The 16,997-nt window shown below is 41.1% G+C and overlaps 1 protein-coding gene across 1 annotated transcript in view; it reads right to left on the bottom strand.

Annotated features, from left to right (window-relative positions):
- lrrtm4l1 (leucine rich repeat transmembrane neuronal 4 like 1) overlaps positions 1 to 16,997 on the bottom strand; it is a 66,941-nt gene that overhangs the window by 36,572 nt on the left and 13,372 nt on the right. Inside the window, exon 2 of the mRNA XM_085357070.1 lies at positions 11,061 to 12,691. Coding sequence (XP_085213196.1) covers positions 11,061 to 12,691 — 1,631 coding nt within the window. The remainder of the gene's footprint in view (positions 1 to 11,060; positions 12,692 to 16,997) is intronic.

Below are 16,997 nucleotides of genomic sequence, written 5' to 3'. Positions count from 1 at the left end.
CAGTGTTCCGCGACTAGGACGAAAACCGCATTGTTCCTCCTGTATCCGAGGTTCGACTAACGGACGAACTCTCCTTTCCAGCACCCTGGCATAGACTTTCCCAGGGAGGCTGAGGAGTGTGATCCCCCTGTAGTTGGAACACACCCTCCGGTCCCCTTTCTTAAAGATGGGGACCACCACCCCGGTCTGCCAGTCCACAGGTACTGCCCCTGATCTCCACGCAACATTGCAGAGGCGTGTCAACCAGGACAGCCCTACAACGTCCAGAGCCTTCAGGAACTCGGGGCGGACCTCATCAACACCAGGGGCTCTGCCACCAAGGAGTTGTTTAACTGCCTCAGTGACCTCGCCCCCGGAAATTGGCGGGTCATTCCCCTCATCCCCAGACTCTGCTTCCTCCTCGGAAGACGTGTCAGTGGGATTAAGGAGGTCCTTGAAGTATTCCTTCCACCGCCTGACAATTTTCTCAGTCGACGTCAGCAGCGCTCCGCCAGCACTATACACAGTGCAGGTAGAGCACCGCTTTCCCCTCCTGAGACGTCTGACGGTTTGCCAGAATCTCTTCGAGGCAGTCCGAAAGTCTTTTTCCATGGCCTCTCCGAACTCCTCCCACACCCGAGTTTTTGCTTCAGCCACTGCCCGAGCCGCATTCCGCTTGGCCTGTCGATACCTGTCGGCTGCCTCCGGAGTCCCACAGGCTAACCAAGCCCGATAGGACTCCTTCTTCAGCCTGGTGGCTCCCTTCACCTCTGGTGTCCACCATTTGGTTCGGGGATTACCACCACGGCAGGCACCCACCACCTTGCGGCCGCAGCTCAATGCAGCAGCTTCGGCAATGGAGACGCTGAACATGGTCCATTCGGACTCAATGTCCCCGGTCTCCCTCGGAATGCTGTTGAAGCTCTGCCGGAGGTGTGCGTTGAAGATCTCGCGGACTGGGGCCTCTGCTAGACGTTCCCAGCACACCCTCACTACGCGTTTAGGTGCACCAGGTCTGTCCAGCGTCCTCCCCCGCCACCTGATCCAACTCACCACCAGGTGGTGATCAGTTGACAGCTCAGCCCCTCTCTTTTACCCGAGTGTCCAGAACATATGGTCGCAGATCTGCTGATACGATTACAAAATCGATCATCGACCTACGGCCTAGAGCGTCCTGGTGCCACGTGCACTTATGGACACTCTTATGTTCAAACAGGGTGTTCGTTATGGCCAAACTGTGGTTAGCACAGAAGTCCAATAACAGAGCACCGCTCGGGTTCAGATCAGGGAGGCCGTTCCTCCCAATCACGCCCCTCCAGGTCTCGCTGTCGTTACCCACGTGAGCATTGAAGTCTCCCAGCAGGACAACAGAGTCTCCAGGTGGAGCACCCTCCAGCACCCCCCCAGGGACTCTAAGAAGGCTGGGTACTCTGAACTGCCACTCGGCGCATAAGCGCAGATGACAGTCAGGACCCGTTCCCCGACCCTAAGGCGCAGGGAACAAACCCTCTCGTCCACCGGGAAAAACCCCAACGTACCGGCAGCAAGCCGAGGGGATATTAGGATACCCACCCCAGCCCGCCGCCTCTCACCAGGGGCAACTCCAGACTGAGACAGAGTCCAGCCCCTCTCCAGGAGACTGGTTCCAGAGCCCAGGCCATGTGTAGAGGTGAGCCCGACTATATCTAGCCGGTACCTCTCAACCTCACGCACTAACTCAGGCTCCTTCCCCACCAGAGAGGTGACATTCCATGTCCCTATTGCCAGTCTTGGCAGCCGGGGGTCAGTCCGCCAGGGCCTCCGCTCCTGGCCGCCACCCAACATAAATGTACATGTGGATTTTGTGCTACTACCACTCCTCGCCACACTGTTTGGTAGAAAGACATGTATTTACTGCACTTCATAATTCTCTACCTGAGTAAATGTATTCTGCTAAACCTAATATGAAGAATCAGCAGTCTCATCCCAACAAACCATATGCATTTTTCCATCTTGGCATTTGCATGCTAGGTTATTGCTGGAGTTTTGTTCAGCTGCACAATGCTGCAAAGAAAACAGTCTCAAATACAATTGAGAAAAATCTCAACTGAAGGCAACACACTTTATCCCACATCCCAGCATTCCTACTTAATTTGAAAATCTTTTCTCAACACACCATTGTTTCTTCAAAGAATGGAGAATAGCGGATAAAAGTTTCTGGTTAAAAACTACTAAGAGTATCAGCAATAAAAAGCAAGGACAACGTCTTACGTGAGTTGTTTATTAACTACTTAGCCAATCACACAAAGATCTTATTGCTTCACTAGCTTTAGGGCACTGTCTTCCACACCCATTTACACCCATTTACTTGTATTAAATAAGAGCAGGATGAAGAAGTGTGCTGGAGATGAATTGCTGTATTCTGCAAGACTAGCACTGCAGGCAAATGGAAAGTCAATACAAAGTAGATTCATTTTTGAAGTTAATTTCATACTGTGTGGCTTAATTTTAAGTAATATTAAATTTTTTAAGAAGTTAGTTTCATTTAAAAAAAAAAAGAAATAGAAATCCCCTTTTTTGTGTGATGACACTTAATGAGGTTTTGTGGCTTCTGGCATGAAACAGACACGCTCTTGACTAGATGGGTGTTGTTGAAATAAATCCTGCTGACTATGAAGGTGACAAGAACTGCCCATTCATTTTTGATCTATTGATTGATTCAGTTTAAGGCAGTAAATGGTATGAAACGCATATGGCATATGAGTGTCACATTAAGACAGAGGTTCAATATATGTTTATTCACCTATTTTTTTGCTGTTGCTTACTAACTTAACATACGTGTCGCAGAGGTCAGACTGCCTTCTATTACAGTTCAAGAATGGCCAGAAACATTTGTTGCAAGTTCCTTACCTTTTTTTTTTTCCTACCTTTATTTTCTTTATCCTTGCTACATTTGTCAGTTGCTTTACTAACATTAAATGCATAATTACTACACAATTTACCTGTGTCAGTGTGTCTAGTTACAGTGGGGCAAAAAAGTATTTAGTCAGCCACCGATTGTGCAAGTTCCCCCACCTAAAATGATGACGGAGGTCAGTAATTTGCACCAGAGGTACACTTCAACTGTGAGAGACAGAATGTGAAAAAAAAATCCATGAATTCACATGGTAGGATTTGTAAAGAATTTATTCGTAAATCAGGGTGGAAAATAAGTATTTGGTCACCTCAAACATGGAAAATCTCTGGCTCTCACAGACCTGTAACGTCTTCTGTAAGAAGCTTTTCTGTCCCCCACTCGTTACCTGTATGAATGGCACCTGTTTGAACTCATCATCTGTATAAAAGACACCTGTCCACAGCCTCAAACAGTCAGACTCCAAACTCCGCCATGGCCAAGACCAAAGAGCTTTCGAAGGACACCAGGAAAAGTATTGTAGACCTGCACCAGACTGGGAAGAGTGAATCTACAATAGGCAAGCAGCTTGGTGTGAAAAAAATCAACTGTGGGAGCAATCATCAGAAAATGGAAGACATACAAGACCACTGATAATCTCCCACGATCTGGGGCTCCACGCAAGATCTCATCCCGTGGGGTCAAAATGATCATGAGAACGGTGAGCAAAGATCCCAGAACCACACGGGGGGACCTGGTGAATGACCTGCAGAGAGCTGGGACCAAAGTAACAAAGGTCACCATCAGTAACACACTACAACGGCAGGGAATCAAATCCCGCAGTGCCAGACGTGTTCCGCTGCTGAAGCCAGTGCATGTCCAGGCCCATCTGAAGTTTGCCAGAGAGCACATGGATGATACAGCAGAGGATTGGGAGAATGTCATGTGGTCAGATGAAACCAAAGTAGAACTTTTTGGTATAAACTCAACTCGTCGTGTTTGGAGGACGAAGAATACTGAGTTGCATCCCAAGAACACCATACCTACTGTGAAGCATGGGTGTGGAAACATCATGCTATGGGGCTGTTTTTCTGCCAAGGGGACAGGACGACTGATCCGTGTTAAGGACAGAATGAATGGGGCCATGTATCGTGAGATTTTGAGCCAAAACCTCCTTCCATCAGTGAGAACTTTGAAGATGAAACGAGGCTGGGTTTTCCAACATGACAATGATCCAAAACACACCGCCCGGGCAACAAAGGAGTGGCTCCGTAAGAAGCATTTGAAAGTCCTGGATTGGCCTAGCCAGTCTCCAGACTTCAACCCCATAGAAAATCTGTGGCGGGAGTTGGAAGTCCGTGTTGCTCGGCGACAGCCCCAAAACATCACTGCTCTCGAGAAGATCTGCATGGAGGAATGGGCCAAAATACCAGCTACTGTGTGTGCAAACCTGGTAAAGACCTATAGTAAACGTTTGACCTCTGTTATTGCCAACAAAGGTTATGTTACAAAGTATTGAGTTGTATTTTTGTTATTGACCAAATACTTATTTTCCACCCTGATTTACGAATAAATGCTTTACAAATCCTACCATGTGGATTCATGGATTCTTTTTTCACATTCTGTCTCTCACAGTTGAAGTGTACCTCTGGTGCAAATTACTGACCTCTGTCATCATTTTAGGTGGGGGAACTTGCACAATCGGTGGCTGACTAAATACTTTTTTGCCCCACTGTATATATGTTAATATCTTTTTCGACCTGTCTCTGCAGTGAATGTGATGACATAGTGAGTTATCCTTATTCTCATTTTTGTATCTGCACATTTTAGTACGTGTGTGTACATGTGCCAGCTTTGCAGTTATTAAGACTGAAGCAAAACAAGATGTTTGTGTGTTTTTGACAGAACAAGTGAGGTGGGTGGGTTGATGCTACTGTTATCTGAGGATGAAGTATACAGTGGCTGCCAAAGCCAACGGCAAGAAGAAGGGAGAGGAGGGGGGCAGGTAGCAGATTAGAAAATTCAATTTAGGGCAAACGCGGAGGTGGATCTTTTATATAAGGTGCCACTGAGCTGTTTTCCCCTTTTCAGTCTAAAAACTGTTCAAAAAAAATATACTATAGAATCTCCTCTCTGTTTTTGGTGTGATATCCAGTAAAACAGAAGATCCTTATTTGTCTTAGCTCCAGGGCCAAATCAGGCTCCAGAAGCTGCTAAGAATACACCACTCACCGGGGTTTGTGTTGTGTATGTATGACTGCATCTCTTCATGTGAGATAGGAGGGAGTGCCTAGGGTGCAGAATCACATCTACATTTTAGTACATGCATCATCATCCAGCACAACCTTCCTGGGAGTTCTTTTGAGGATGACCCAGCAATCGAGGGAAGAGGGCATGAAATTGTCCCTCTGAGAGGGCTAAGAGGTTTGTTGCACCGAAGAAGTGGAAATACTTCTCACCAAGGGACATCTTGGCATTGTCATACAAGCAGCTGTTCCAACTGTCCGCCATTTTAAATGATGATAAAGTAAGATGTTTTGCAGTTTTTCTCTGTTATGTCAACTGGAAAAATACTTGGGCCGTGCAGCCAGAAATATATATCGCTCCCTCATTAGCCCTCCGTTTCCATTAAAAGAGGTTCAGTTATTGGCTGACAGGAGCAGCAGGATCTTGCTCTCTGGAGCATAAGACACAGAAAGTTTAAAAAACAAGAGAAAACAAGACAGAAAGCTTACTATAGACCAAAAAAACTCTTAATAATTCAGTTACTTTAAACTCTATCTTGCTCGATCACAGAAATGATGAATTTAATAATGTAAGACCGGAGAGGATTGCATGATGCACATATTAAAAGCTGTTTTAGTGCCTGCAAGGGAGAATTTGGGGCAGGAGGGGAAGTGAGGGAGCAAATGACTAAACTGGAATCAGGGGTGTGAGACTTACTGTATATTCATTGAGATCTTTCTCAGTAGTGTATGCCTGCTTGCACTTAAGCTCTTAATGGTTCCTTAGAGCTGATGAGGTAAAGGGGAGAGAGAGCGGAAAATGAAAGTGTTCTTCTAAATGGTTTTTGGAAGAACGCCTGTCAAGTGGAACGGGACTAGAGGGGAAATTAGCCAGGGGACATGCAAAGTGTACGCTGGGGCTGACTGTGTAACACCCGCCTCTCTTCAAAGCCATGTTAACGTAAAGGGTGGGGGTAGGATACCAGCACAGTATCTCCCAGAAGCAGGGATCGCTTGAGGAAAGACCAATGAGAGAATGAACTGCCAAATCTACTTTTTCAGTTTCTCCTATGGGACAATCAAACATCACTCACCTCATGTTGATTTCTTAAACTGTTTTAGTGACTGTTTATGTCAAAGCGTGCTATTATAACAGTATTTTAAACATATATGATTGCCTTTCCACACACATACAACACAATACTGTACAACATTAAAATCATTACAACTGCTTACCAAAAATACATGTAATGAGCTCTTAAGATCAAAATATGCATCCCAGTATTATTTATTTTAACTGCCCTATGGGTATGTGTAACAATTTGTACTACTCAATAATCTGTCAACATGTACGAGGATCACAAACAAGCCCAAGATGAAGTTAATTTATGCTTTGAAGTCTTAAAAAGAAATGCAGCAAAAACATCTTTAAAAAAAAAAAATAAACAAGATGAACCAATTCGCCTGTTATTATAGCTCACACACAGAGTCTGTGAATTTTATTGTCTGGGCAGAATTGTCAACTTTATCAACACCAAAACTGAATACAATGAGTTCAAACTGTGCACTGCTATATTATAGCCACAGAGCTGAGCAGCATGACGTAATGCTCACACTGCAACCATGCTCGTATGTTTTACTACTATCTTTTTCTTATAATTGTAGCTATGTCAAAATATGTATAATTGACCTTTTACAATATCACTTTATAACAGAATTTGTTAATAGTTGTTTTACTGCTGACAGAAAGAAATATGTTTCTTAAATTACATTGATTTTTTTTTTCAGTTTAATTATAATAAATTGTGTATTAACTGGGGTATCATTTTTTATTATTTAAAAGGCATTCCAAAGATTTAGAAAATAATTTTAGAAATCTAAAAATGTGATTGAAACATATTCAGTGTTATAACAAAGACTATTCCAATTTTTCCAATATTTCAAAGTAGCTGAACCCATCTACAATGAAATACAGCACTGTGTTGCCAACCGAATGTGATCAGCAACAAAATGAATCAGAAGGCAAAGATTATCATTCTAATATTTAAAAGAGTCACCCATTTATGCTTTAAACTTCATGCCGCCTGTTAATGTAATGCTATTATGTAAATTAAACTTCAGCATTCACTATTTTGAAGATTCATGAACATCACTATTTTGGTATAGAAACAATGAGTCAATAGGCCTACCAGGGCTTATTAAAGCTTCAAGGGAAGTTTTAATAAGATGAATAGGATGATAGTTGTGGATCTCGAATAGCAGAGTATACCCACACATATGAGCTTCCTGAAATAAGCCGTGTTTCATTTCTATTTGTGGTAATGCTTGCAATCATTTAGGCACCACGTCTAAAGCTGTTTTTTTTTTCTCCAATAGCTGTAAATTTTCCACAACTCCTACATGAGAGACCTGCCCATATTTGAATTCTGTACATGGTGTATTACTGATCCATTTTGGTGATCTCAGCAAACGCCATGCATAACTGCAGCTAACCTCAACCTGTGAAACCCCCCCCCCCCCAAAAAAACCCCCAAACCTCTGGAGCTGCACAGGCTTTTAAGTGTTGAGTTTCTTGCCTCAAAATCTTTAGGATGTAAGTAAAAAAGACATCGACTTGTCTCCTGCTGGGCCGTGTCAGTCAGAATACCTCACCGAATTCTAGCCACACCAGAGTAAATGTGTTGTGCTAGCTTTTGTTCGTCCCCATTGCCACCCAAAAGGGACTGCTGGCGTTGCACACAGCCGTAATGAAAGGCACAGCCAGCAAGATGGCACTTTCATCAAACTAAACCAGGCTGACACCAGCTTCTCAATTATTAAACGGCTGAAATAGGCAACAGTGTAGAACGCCCCCAAGCAAACTACTGTAGACACCGTCAGTGATGTTGAAAAGGAAAGATCGTTTTTGAGATGATGAGATTTGGATTATGGTTATGTGGAGAGAAACAATACTTACACTGACACTGATTGCTACAGAAATATTTGCAGTTAAAAGAGAATCAGAGCATTGCTTTTGTTTGTATCAAACTGGAGTCAAGCTGTGTGCTGGTGACTAACACAGCAGTCACAAGACACTGTACAAATATAGATCTCTTAATCTTTTCAAATGAAGTATACAATACTTTTTTATCTTTAAAAGACATTCATTTTTTCAATTCTTTACAAAGAACCTAACTCTGATGTTATGGACTTCTTTGGAATTTGAATACATCTATAAAAACAAAACAATGAAAAAAAGCCCAACAAACTATTAATCTAAATGCTTTTTACCAAATTCCAAGTAGGATTTTGAAAGTGAGAATTAACTTTATTAACCGAGTTTGTTTTCCCACATTATTCTCTACAGTGAAAAGTTAATAACATCCTTGTTCAGAAAAAAACCGCAAATACTCCACTGAATAAAATCGGCCTAAAGATATGTAAATTTAACATAATGTCCTTTGTTCAGCGTAAATGCGTGTTGGATGCTTGGCCTTGTAGCAGGGTAAGCAATGCTTAAAAAACCTTCATAGTATGCAAGTGAGCAAGATACCTTTTATTGGCTGGTTTTCATTTGCAACTGATGAGCCCCAGATTCATTTATTCAGAGCAGAGAAAAGCTATACAGCTGTGTTTCTGATCTCTGGAGGGTAGATTAGCATTGGTCAAACCCAGGCGTAATCAGGCATCTGATTCTCTATTTACAAAAGCAAAGGTATGTTTCTTTTAAGAGTTTTCAATTGGCGTAGTTTTGGGGTACTAGTAAAGTTTAGGGGCAAACATCCATTCAAGCTATGGCTCATTGCACAAAATTGAGATTTCTTCAGCAAATATTACAAGCTTTGGGAAAGAGATATCAAAACACCTCCTCTATGCCACCAAGACATCTTGTAATTGAAACTGAATAAGCACCAAAGGGGAAGTGGATAATTTTTGAAAGAAGCCATAACCCTCTGGATGAATAGCATCCTAATTGGCTTTAGATTTGACATTAGTTTCACCCCTTAACCACTGGACTGCATCTTTGAAGTGCTCCTTCATTCATCCTTGAAGTCAGACTGCTTGATTAGCTGCTTTGCTCACAAAAATCTATGCATGAAACTGATCGCCATTTGTTTATTCTGTATATAAGTACATGTCATTTTAACACACACACCATTTTTTTTTAAACCTTGGGAGCACTTGAAATCAATTTAATCCTCGTACATTTCTCTTTATCGTTACTGCTGACATTATCCATTCGATCATAATGCAGTGCATTATGACTGAACTCTACAATAGCCCAATATCATGAAAGTGAATCATGAAAGCAAACCAGCTACCATTGTAACTGTCAATATGTCCTTGTAAACATATGCCATGAGGAAAACTGGAATAAAAATACTGCTATAACTGCAAGTAGGAGATTGAAAACAATTTTACTGTTGATGTAAAATGTTAAAAGCTGGACCTGCTCCATTGTCAATATCAAGTGAGTTACGACTTAGAGTATATGGAACAGGCTGATTTGATTAGGTGATTTGGTTGACTTGCTGTAATTCATTCGACCTCCCCACATCTGTAATGCTGACTTCACCTACAGGGAAGGAAAAAATATATATATTTTCTTACTGACATTTACTTATTATATTATAACTTCACAATGTGAGAAAATTAAGTTTATAGCTCAAGTAAAAATGAATAGTACCAAACAATTTAAATTTCAAAATTAAACATTTTGCTCAGTGAGCCTCTTTCACATTAGAACCCACAAAGTTTGAATATGAGTTAGGATAGCTAGAGAAAAAAAACTATTATTTGATGTATTGTATCCTCCAATTCCCCCTTTTTTCAATTTAATTGAAATCAATCACATTTAAAATAAAATATTTAGACAAAAATATTTTAAGTATTTTAATTTACTTAAACTATCTTGGGCCCATTGGTGAAAAACACACAGGTGTGCAGTCATTACTTTGAAAGGTAAAATTTCCGTCCCAAAATTAGACATGTCTTCATGTTTGTGGTTGTAATTACAATGGTTTATACATTCACTCCTTACCAGAGCAGAGGGATCCTCATTTAAGCCATATCATAAGCTTTGGGATTACCATAGTGCCTCCCCTCTATGCAGATTAACATAAATTTCCTCAAGTGAGGAGGCATGCAGTGCGCCAGACACACTCAGTGCAGATCATCAACTTTAGACATCTATAATGGATGTTCAGCTGACGATAGGCAATATATTTGAACTTTATGTTCTATCTAGTATTGATCAGCTGCTCTCACTTTGTGACAGCAAAACTACCAAATTCTTACTTAACAGCATTGCACTTCGTAGACCCTTGCCATTTTACCTTAATAGATGCTAAATATAGTATATTTGGCATTTTTCAATAGAAAAATTAATTATGTAGGCACACATTTATGCATTAGTCCACAAACACGCACACAGAAACACATCATTCTCACTCCTCCAAACACGCAAGCCAAAAAAGCTTTAAAACATCTAAGCCATGCAATGCTAATGTGGAGTAGTGTCTACAAATTAGTTAGACAGTTTCCAATTATTCCCTGTGCTTTCAAGTCTACATACCATGAAGAACATTTTCAAAAGGGTAGCTTTGAAAAGATCATCCAGATAACCAGTGATACAAAGATAAATTCCAAGCAAAAGAATGGTAATTAAAGCCATAACCAATATAATTCAGAGAACAAAAAATTATGCATGCATTAATTATTGTGTTAATGCAGTCCTCTGAGACCATGATGTAGATTTCTTTTCCTAGATCAGATCAGATTAGCTGTTTTGTATTTTCCCCTTTAGAGTCGGTTTCAAAATAAAAAACTGGAATAATTGGAGACATCTAACATTTGGAGTCAAGCGTGCTTTAAATGAAGAGTTAAGGGTGCTTTACTGTGATTAGTGTTTTTACAGTACATACTTGATAAAGGATTTACCTCTCTGTTGGGTCTTGTATTTTGATTTTGAGTTTTTATTTTTAGGCTGATGCGATCGATCATACCTCACACTCCCTGGAGCCAGAAATTGTGCAAGTGCAGGAACCAGTGCCATTGCCTAGCACCTCCAATGCTTCCGGTGTTGCAGCAGGATTGTAGCTCATGTAATACTCTTGGAGCTGGGAGCTGAGGTTCTGTTCTGGCTCTGGACTCTTTTTGCGACGCTTCCGTCCCACCATGGATCTCTGCTGCAGCAACCTGGTTGCACCTGGGTAGCGCCGCCACAAAACATAAAAAACTGTCAAGATTAATGACATGGTGAAGAAGAGTGCTACGCTGCCCACAACCACTTTGTGCAGAGTCATGTGCTCTATCTCTGGGGGTGGTATGTGAGTGGGTCGAGGGCGAACCACTGAGTCTCTGGGATCTTTGCTCATATGCCCGGGAAAGGTAGGATGAGGAATGGGTCGAGGTCTAAATGGTGGGAGAGGACCAAAGGTACTGGTCGGTGGCATAGGTGGAATGCCACTTGTGGGGCCAAAGGTTGGTTCGGCAGTGGCTTCCGAAATGAGCTCTGATGTTGGTGAAGGTGTTTCAGTCAGAATGTAATCGGTTTCCTCACAAATACCATGGCTCCTTGTAGCATCCATGACTTTTTCTCCCTGGAGATACTTTGGGCTGCTGCATATCATTGTTGTGTCTTTACTACCCCGAAAATTTCTCAACCAAGCAACAAGTGGGCATATCCCAGTTCCACAATCCCAGATATTGCCAGCAAGACTTATTGAGGTCAGTGAGATCCACGCTGACACTGCCTCCTGAGACACATTGGACAGCTTGTTGGATTCCAGGTTTAAGACTTGCAGGTTGGGCAAGCAGTGAAACACAGCTGGGTCCAGAGTCTGAATTTCATTTCCAGACAGATCAAGCTTCTGCAGTGTATACCATGTCCATGGCAGACCCTGGTTGACCACCCTAATTCGATTCCACTGCAGATAAAGTGATCTTAGGTTGGCTAAACGTGGAAACAAAAAAAAGTTGATCCGAGAGAATTGGTTATGTTCCAGATGTAACTCCATCAGCTTCTGTAGACCCAGAAAAGTTGTGCGGGTAAGAGCTTTGATTCGATTGTAACCCAAATCCAGAAACTCCAAACTTCGACACTCCAGAAATGCTCGAATTGGGATGTTGGAGAGACCATTGGAGCGTAGGTGAAGGTTTTGTAGTTTTCGTAAGCCATGGAATTGACCGGGCTGTAGATTTTCTAATTTGTTGTAGGACAAGTCCAGACTTCGAAGATTTGGAATTCCATGAAATGTTGAATTGTGTAGGGCTGTAATCCTGTTGGAGCTCAGAATGAGCTCTTTGAGTCTGCGGACCCCCTGGAACGCTCGACTGTCAACAACTGAAATCTGATTGTGGTCTAAGTAGATCCAGAGAAGCTGGCTGAGGTGAGCAAACTGATATGGTAGCAGCGTATGCAGTTCATTGTATCGCAGGGAAAGGCCCTGGCAGCCTACTGAGATGTTTTCTGGAACATCTAAAAATCCAGATGAATCACAATGGACAGTTTTTCCCTCACATCGGCAGCTATTAGGGCATGTTCGCTCACCAAAACTGAATAACAGGGGAGCCCGCAAGAGAAGAAGCAAAGGGAAGAGGAGGTGTGTCAGTCGTCCATCACACAGCAATGGACCTACAAAACATTAGGAGAAAGAGATACAGAGAAAAACGTAAAGATGTGAATGGTGATCAAGTTATATTTACAATTTCAAAATATTCATGCTGTCAAACAAAAAGGACTAAGAAGTATTATTACTGATTTACCATGCAAAGTCAGCAATGTGTTGCTTGGGCTGGTGCAACAACAGCTTTATACATGCATTGAAAACGACTTAAATATAAAATCTCTTCTACAAAGATCTCAAAATTCGACACTGGTAAATATGTTTTTTTTTAAATTGTGGGTTTTTTGTTTGTTTGTTTAAATTATTTCTTTAGTGATCTAAATAGTTTATCATTCAGCAGTGGTACTTTTCTGTTTCTGTTGAGATTGGCCCTTATTTAAGTATCTTTATGACTTCTCTTTACATTCTTTTTCTTTACATTATGTCATGAAAAGAATCATATTTACAAAAACCCGCCAGTCATGTCATGACCTAACACACAGTTGGGACAGTGGTTCTACGTAACCAACCGGTCATGACAATGGTTTCTTAAAAGAAATACACTAACTGACATATAGTTCTCCTCATAAATGAATATTCTGAACAGACTTCTCAAGGTCGATAACAGCATGATAAAAAATATACACATCTGATTAAGTAACCAGAAGACCTACTGCTTAAATGTGCAGCATTTTAGGTTTACAGGATGATGTAAAAGAGATATTTTCTCAGAATAAGTATTAGCCCTCATCAAGTTGTTTTGAATAAAAAAAAGCTTCCATGATTTCATACACCCTACATGACATTTGTTCTGTCAAATGGCTCTGTGAATCATTTACAATACCATTAGACCAGGAGTGGGCAACGCCAGGCCTCGAGGGCCAGTGTCCTGCAGGTTTTAGATGTGTCCTTGATCCAACACAGCTGATTCAAATGGCTACCTCCTGAAAATGTCTTGAAGTTCTCCAAAGCCCTGGTAATGAACTAATCATTTAATTCAGGTGTGTTGACCCAGGGTGATATCTAAAACCTGCAGGACACTGGCGCTCAAGGCCTGGAGTTGCCCACCCCTGCATTAGACTATAGTATCTCAGGTCTTTTATATAAATGGTAAATGGCCTGTATTTATATAGCGCTTTTACTAGTCCCTAAGGACCCCAAAGCGCTTTACATATCCAGTCATCCACCCATTCACACACACATTCACACACTGGTGATGGCAAGCTACATTGTAGCCACAGCCACCCTGGGGCGCACTGACAGAGGCGAGGCTGCCAGACACTGGCGCCACCGGGCCCTCTGACCAATATAGGACCTTAAGACCTTGTGCAGCCTATCAACAAGGCCTTAGCACAACTTCTGCGTGTTGCTTCAGTGGCAGCCTCATCTGCCATGCAAATGCAGCGATTGTCCAAGTATTAAAGCTGATCTTAGATCTTGGCACATTTTTTGGACATTCAGCAAGACAACCAAAACAAGTTCACACCACTCAAATTATGTAAACACACCTTCATATCAATGCTGACAGGCAGACCTTGATTTCAGATTCGGCTGTATGTTTAAAGATGTATCACTGTCCTAACACATTCTGAGTCTGAGTTATAAGATAACTTATGTTCAACGAACAATCCTTTGAGATTATTTCTTTCCAGAACGTTGAGGACTGACAGATGGACCAACATCATTAAAGATAAACAGATATCATAACAACAACAACAACAACAACAACAACAACGCATTCCTTTTGGTAAATTCTTTGAATTAAACCTGAAGGTCTGCAGTTCAATAAAATCTTGACTGATTTTAAAACCCTGTGTGATTTACAAAAGTAGAAAAAAAAAAACCCAAACAAAAACGCCTTACTGTCCAAATACTAAGGGGCCTGACTGCATATCCGTATCCACACATAACCGAAGTCTCTAGAACTTCCAGCTTTCAACTATCCAGTGCTGTCAAAATTGAGCACATTCTGTATCACAGTAATGGTGAAAAAGTATTGTTTGGCATGTCTAAGGTGGACTTTTGTAATCCCTGTGTCATCCTTTAGTAATATCATAATATCGTTATAAGCTCAGGCTGCTATGGGGACCTCCCATAATGTTCTAAGTAATTATCCTCTACTCTCCACACTTTAGACTTCACTTTTACATTTAATTAACTTTGTGATATTCTCTCTCCTGCAGTTTGTGCCCTTTCCTCTCTGTCCTCTTTCTTCTTGTACCTTTCTGCCCGTATCTCTGGTTCCAGAGCTGTACATGTCTTGTCTGTAGTTACTGGCCCCAACAGCCTGCTCAGTGTCTGCTATCTCTTAATGATCAACTTTTTTTTCCCCCTCTTTGCTCTCCTCTCACCCCACCCAGTTGAGTCAAAAGCTGTCCTCCCTGAGTTTGGTGCTGCCCAATGTTTCTTCTTGTTAATCCTTTAAGACCTACCATAGAACCAAGTCCGCCAGAGCTTATATTATATTTTTACATGCTGTGGAGCCATTTTTGGGAGCATTTCAAGTTGCTATACATCAATACAACCATTATAGCCCAGATTTTAATAATATGTATTCATTAAGTGCATAGTAATTACATAAATTGCAAAAAAGTGCAATAAACTACAAAAAAATTGAAAATCGTTTTTGATTTTTTAACATATATTTGTAGTTAGAGAAATTTAAGAGGCTTATCCCTCAAAACTGTAAATACAAAAAAGTTGCACAAAATAGTTTCCCACCACAGGAAATTTATTTTGAGTGTCTTCATAGTTTTATTTTTGAAATACACCAATTTTTATACACTGCAGGAAAAACGAAAATAAATATTATACTGCAAATTTGCAAAAAAGCAGCATATGCATCAAAATAAACTATTTCCAGCAGTGCAATATGAGTCCTAAGCATCCCAGAAACGACACAGAAAGTCATAAAGTCAAAGATAACTTTTAAAAAGAGCAGTATAGGCCCTGAGGCCCTGAGGCCCTGATCGCAAAAAAGACTACATTTCCGCGAAAATGACGTCACTTCCGGTTTCGGGCAGGTAATGGCGGAAATGCAAAAGTTCGCGCTGACGTCTATTCCAACGTAGGAAGTGTTATGGACAGCTGATCGGATCGGTAAAGCGTGTTTCTGGAATATTATGTTTTTGTTCCTGCAAGCGCTTTTTATGCAGTTTTTGCAAAGCTATATGTGGAAGAAAACCGTGACCTAGGACAAGCTGATGGCATAAGATGTAAGTACAACTCCTCCGGTTTCATATGCAAAAAAATTTTTTGCGCTAGCTTACTTGGTTGCAGTGCTACTGGGATTTAAAAATAGTTACGCATAACAGAGCGTTCCCGCTCCGATCGGCTCTAAAGGGTTAAGTGGGTCTTTTTACTCCTCACAATTATCAATTGCTTACTCATGGAAAGATCACAGGGTTTTCCTCTACAACACTACAAGCTCTCTTTCGTACTGTATAAACTGTCCTGAATGATTTTGTGTTACATTAATGAAACTAAAAAGAGGTTGAATAAATAATTGTTTATTACTAGCTTCAGAAAATCCAATTTTTGTACAGTTCAACTCTTGCACTTTCTCTATACTAACCTGCTGCTGTAAGCTGCAAAGTAAGAAAATAAAAGGCAATTCTTCCCCTGTGCAGAAAATGGTATGCAGAAAATATTAGTATGCATCATTAATCCACAACTTAGGGGTTGTCATACAGCACAGTGACAATTTCATGCTAAAATGGGCAACAAACATCCAATGTCATACATGAGCTGCCACCACAAACTGCAAAATGCAGCTATGCTATACTTCAACACTGGCAGGTAACTTTTGACCTTTACGGAAATTACATTTAACCAGTGATTTGATTTACTCCTGTACGCTTCCTGAATCAGTGCGGTTTTAAATTTGCAGTGTTTTAGCAGTTTTTGCCATGCCTTCCTTGGAGAAATTATAATAGAAGAATCAGAATACATTATTATTATTATTATTATTATTTTACATTATTCCATTACATTCAATAAAGAAAGATGGATGGAAACTACATTGGGTAACCTGGTCGACAGCTCCTGTGAACATGAATTAGTCTATGCATCAGTCTATGCTTTAGAGGACACGATTTCACTGTCTTAATGTGTTCCAACAACAATTACCTTGTGGCCACTGGGAGTGCACACACCAACTTTGAGAAAGTGTGTGTTATCAGAATAACACAAAATGTCAAGAAATCATTAATCTGCATCTTGAGAGATAAGAGGTACAGATTTTCTTTGAAGTAACTTATCTGGTTTCAGCATCTCATCCAGCCTTCCCCTGTGTTTAATGAGTTATGTGACTGTTAAAAGGAAAATCATTCAAAA

The sequence above is a fragment of the Diplotaxodon limnothrissa genome, linkage group LG7 (genome assembly GCF_057381915.1).
Source record: "Diplotaxodon limnothrissa isolate DT_005_m linkage group LG7, D_limnothrissa_male_GT1.1, whole genome shotgun sequence".
Taxonomy (NCBI): domain Eukaryota; kingdom Metazoa; phylum Chordata; class Actinopteri; order Cichliformes; family Cichlidae; genus Diplotaxodon; species Diplotaxodon limnothrissa.
Note: the sequence above shows the minus strand (reverse complement) of the source record. Positions and strands in the feature narration are given on the sequence as shown.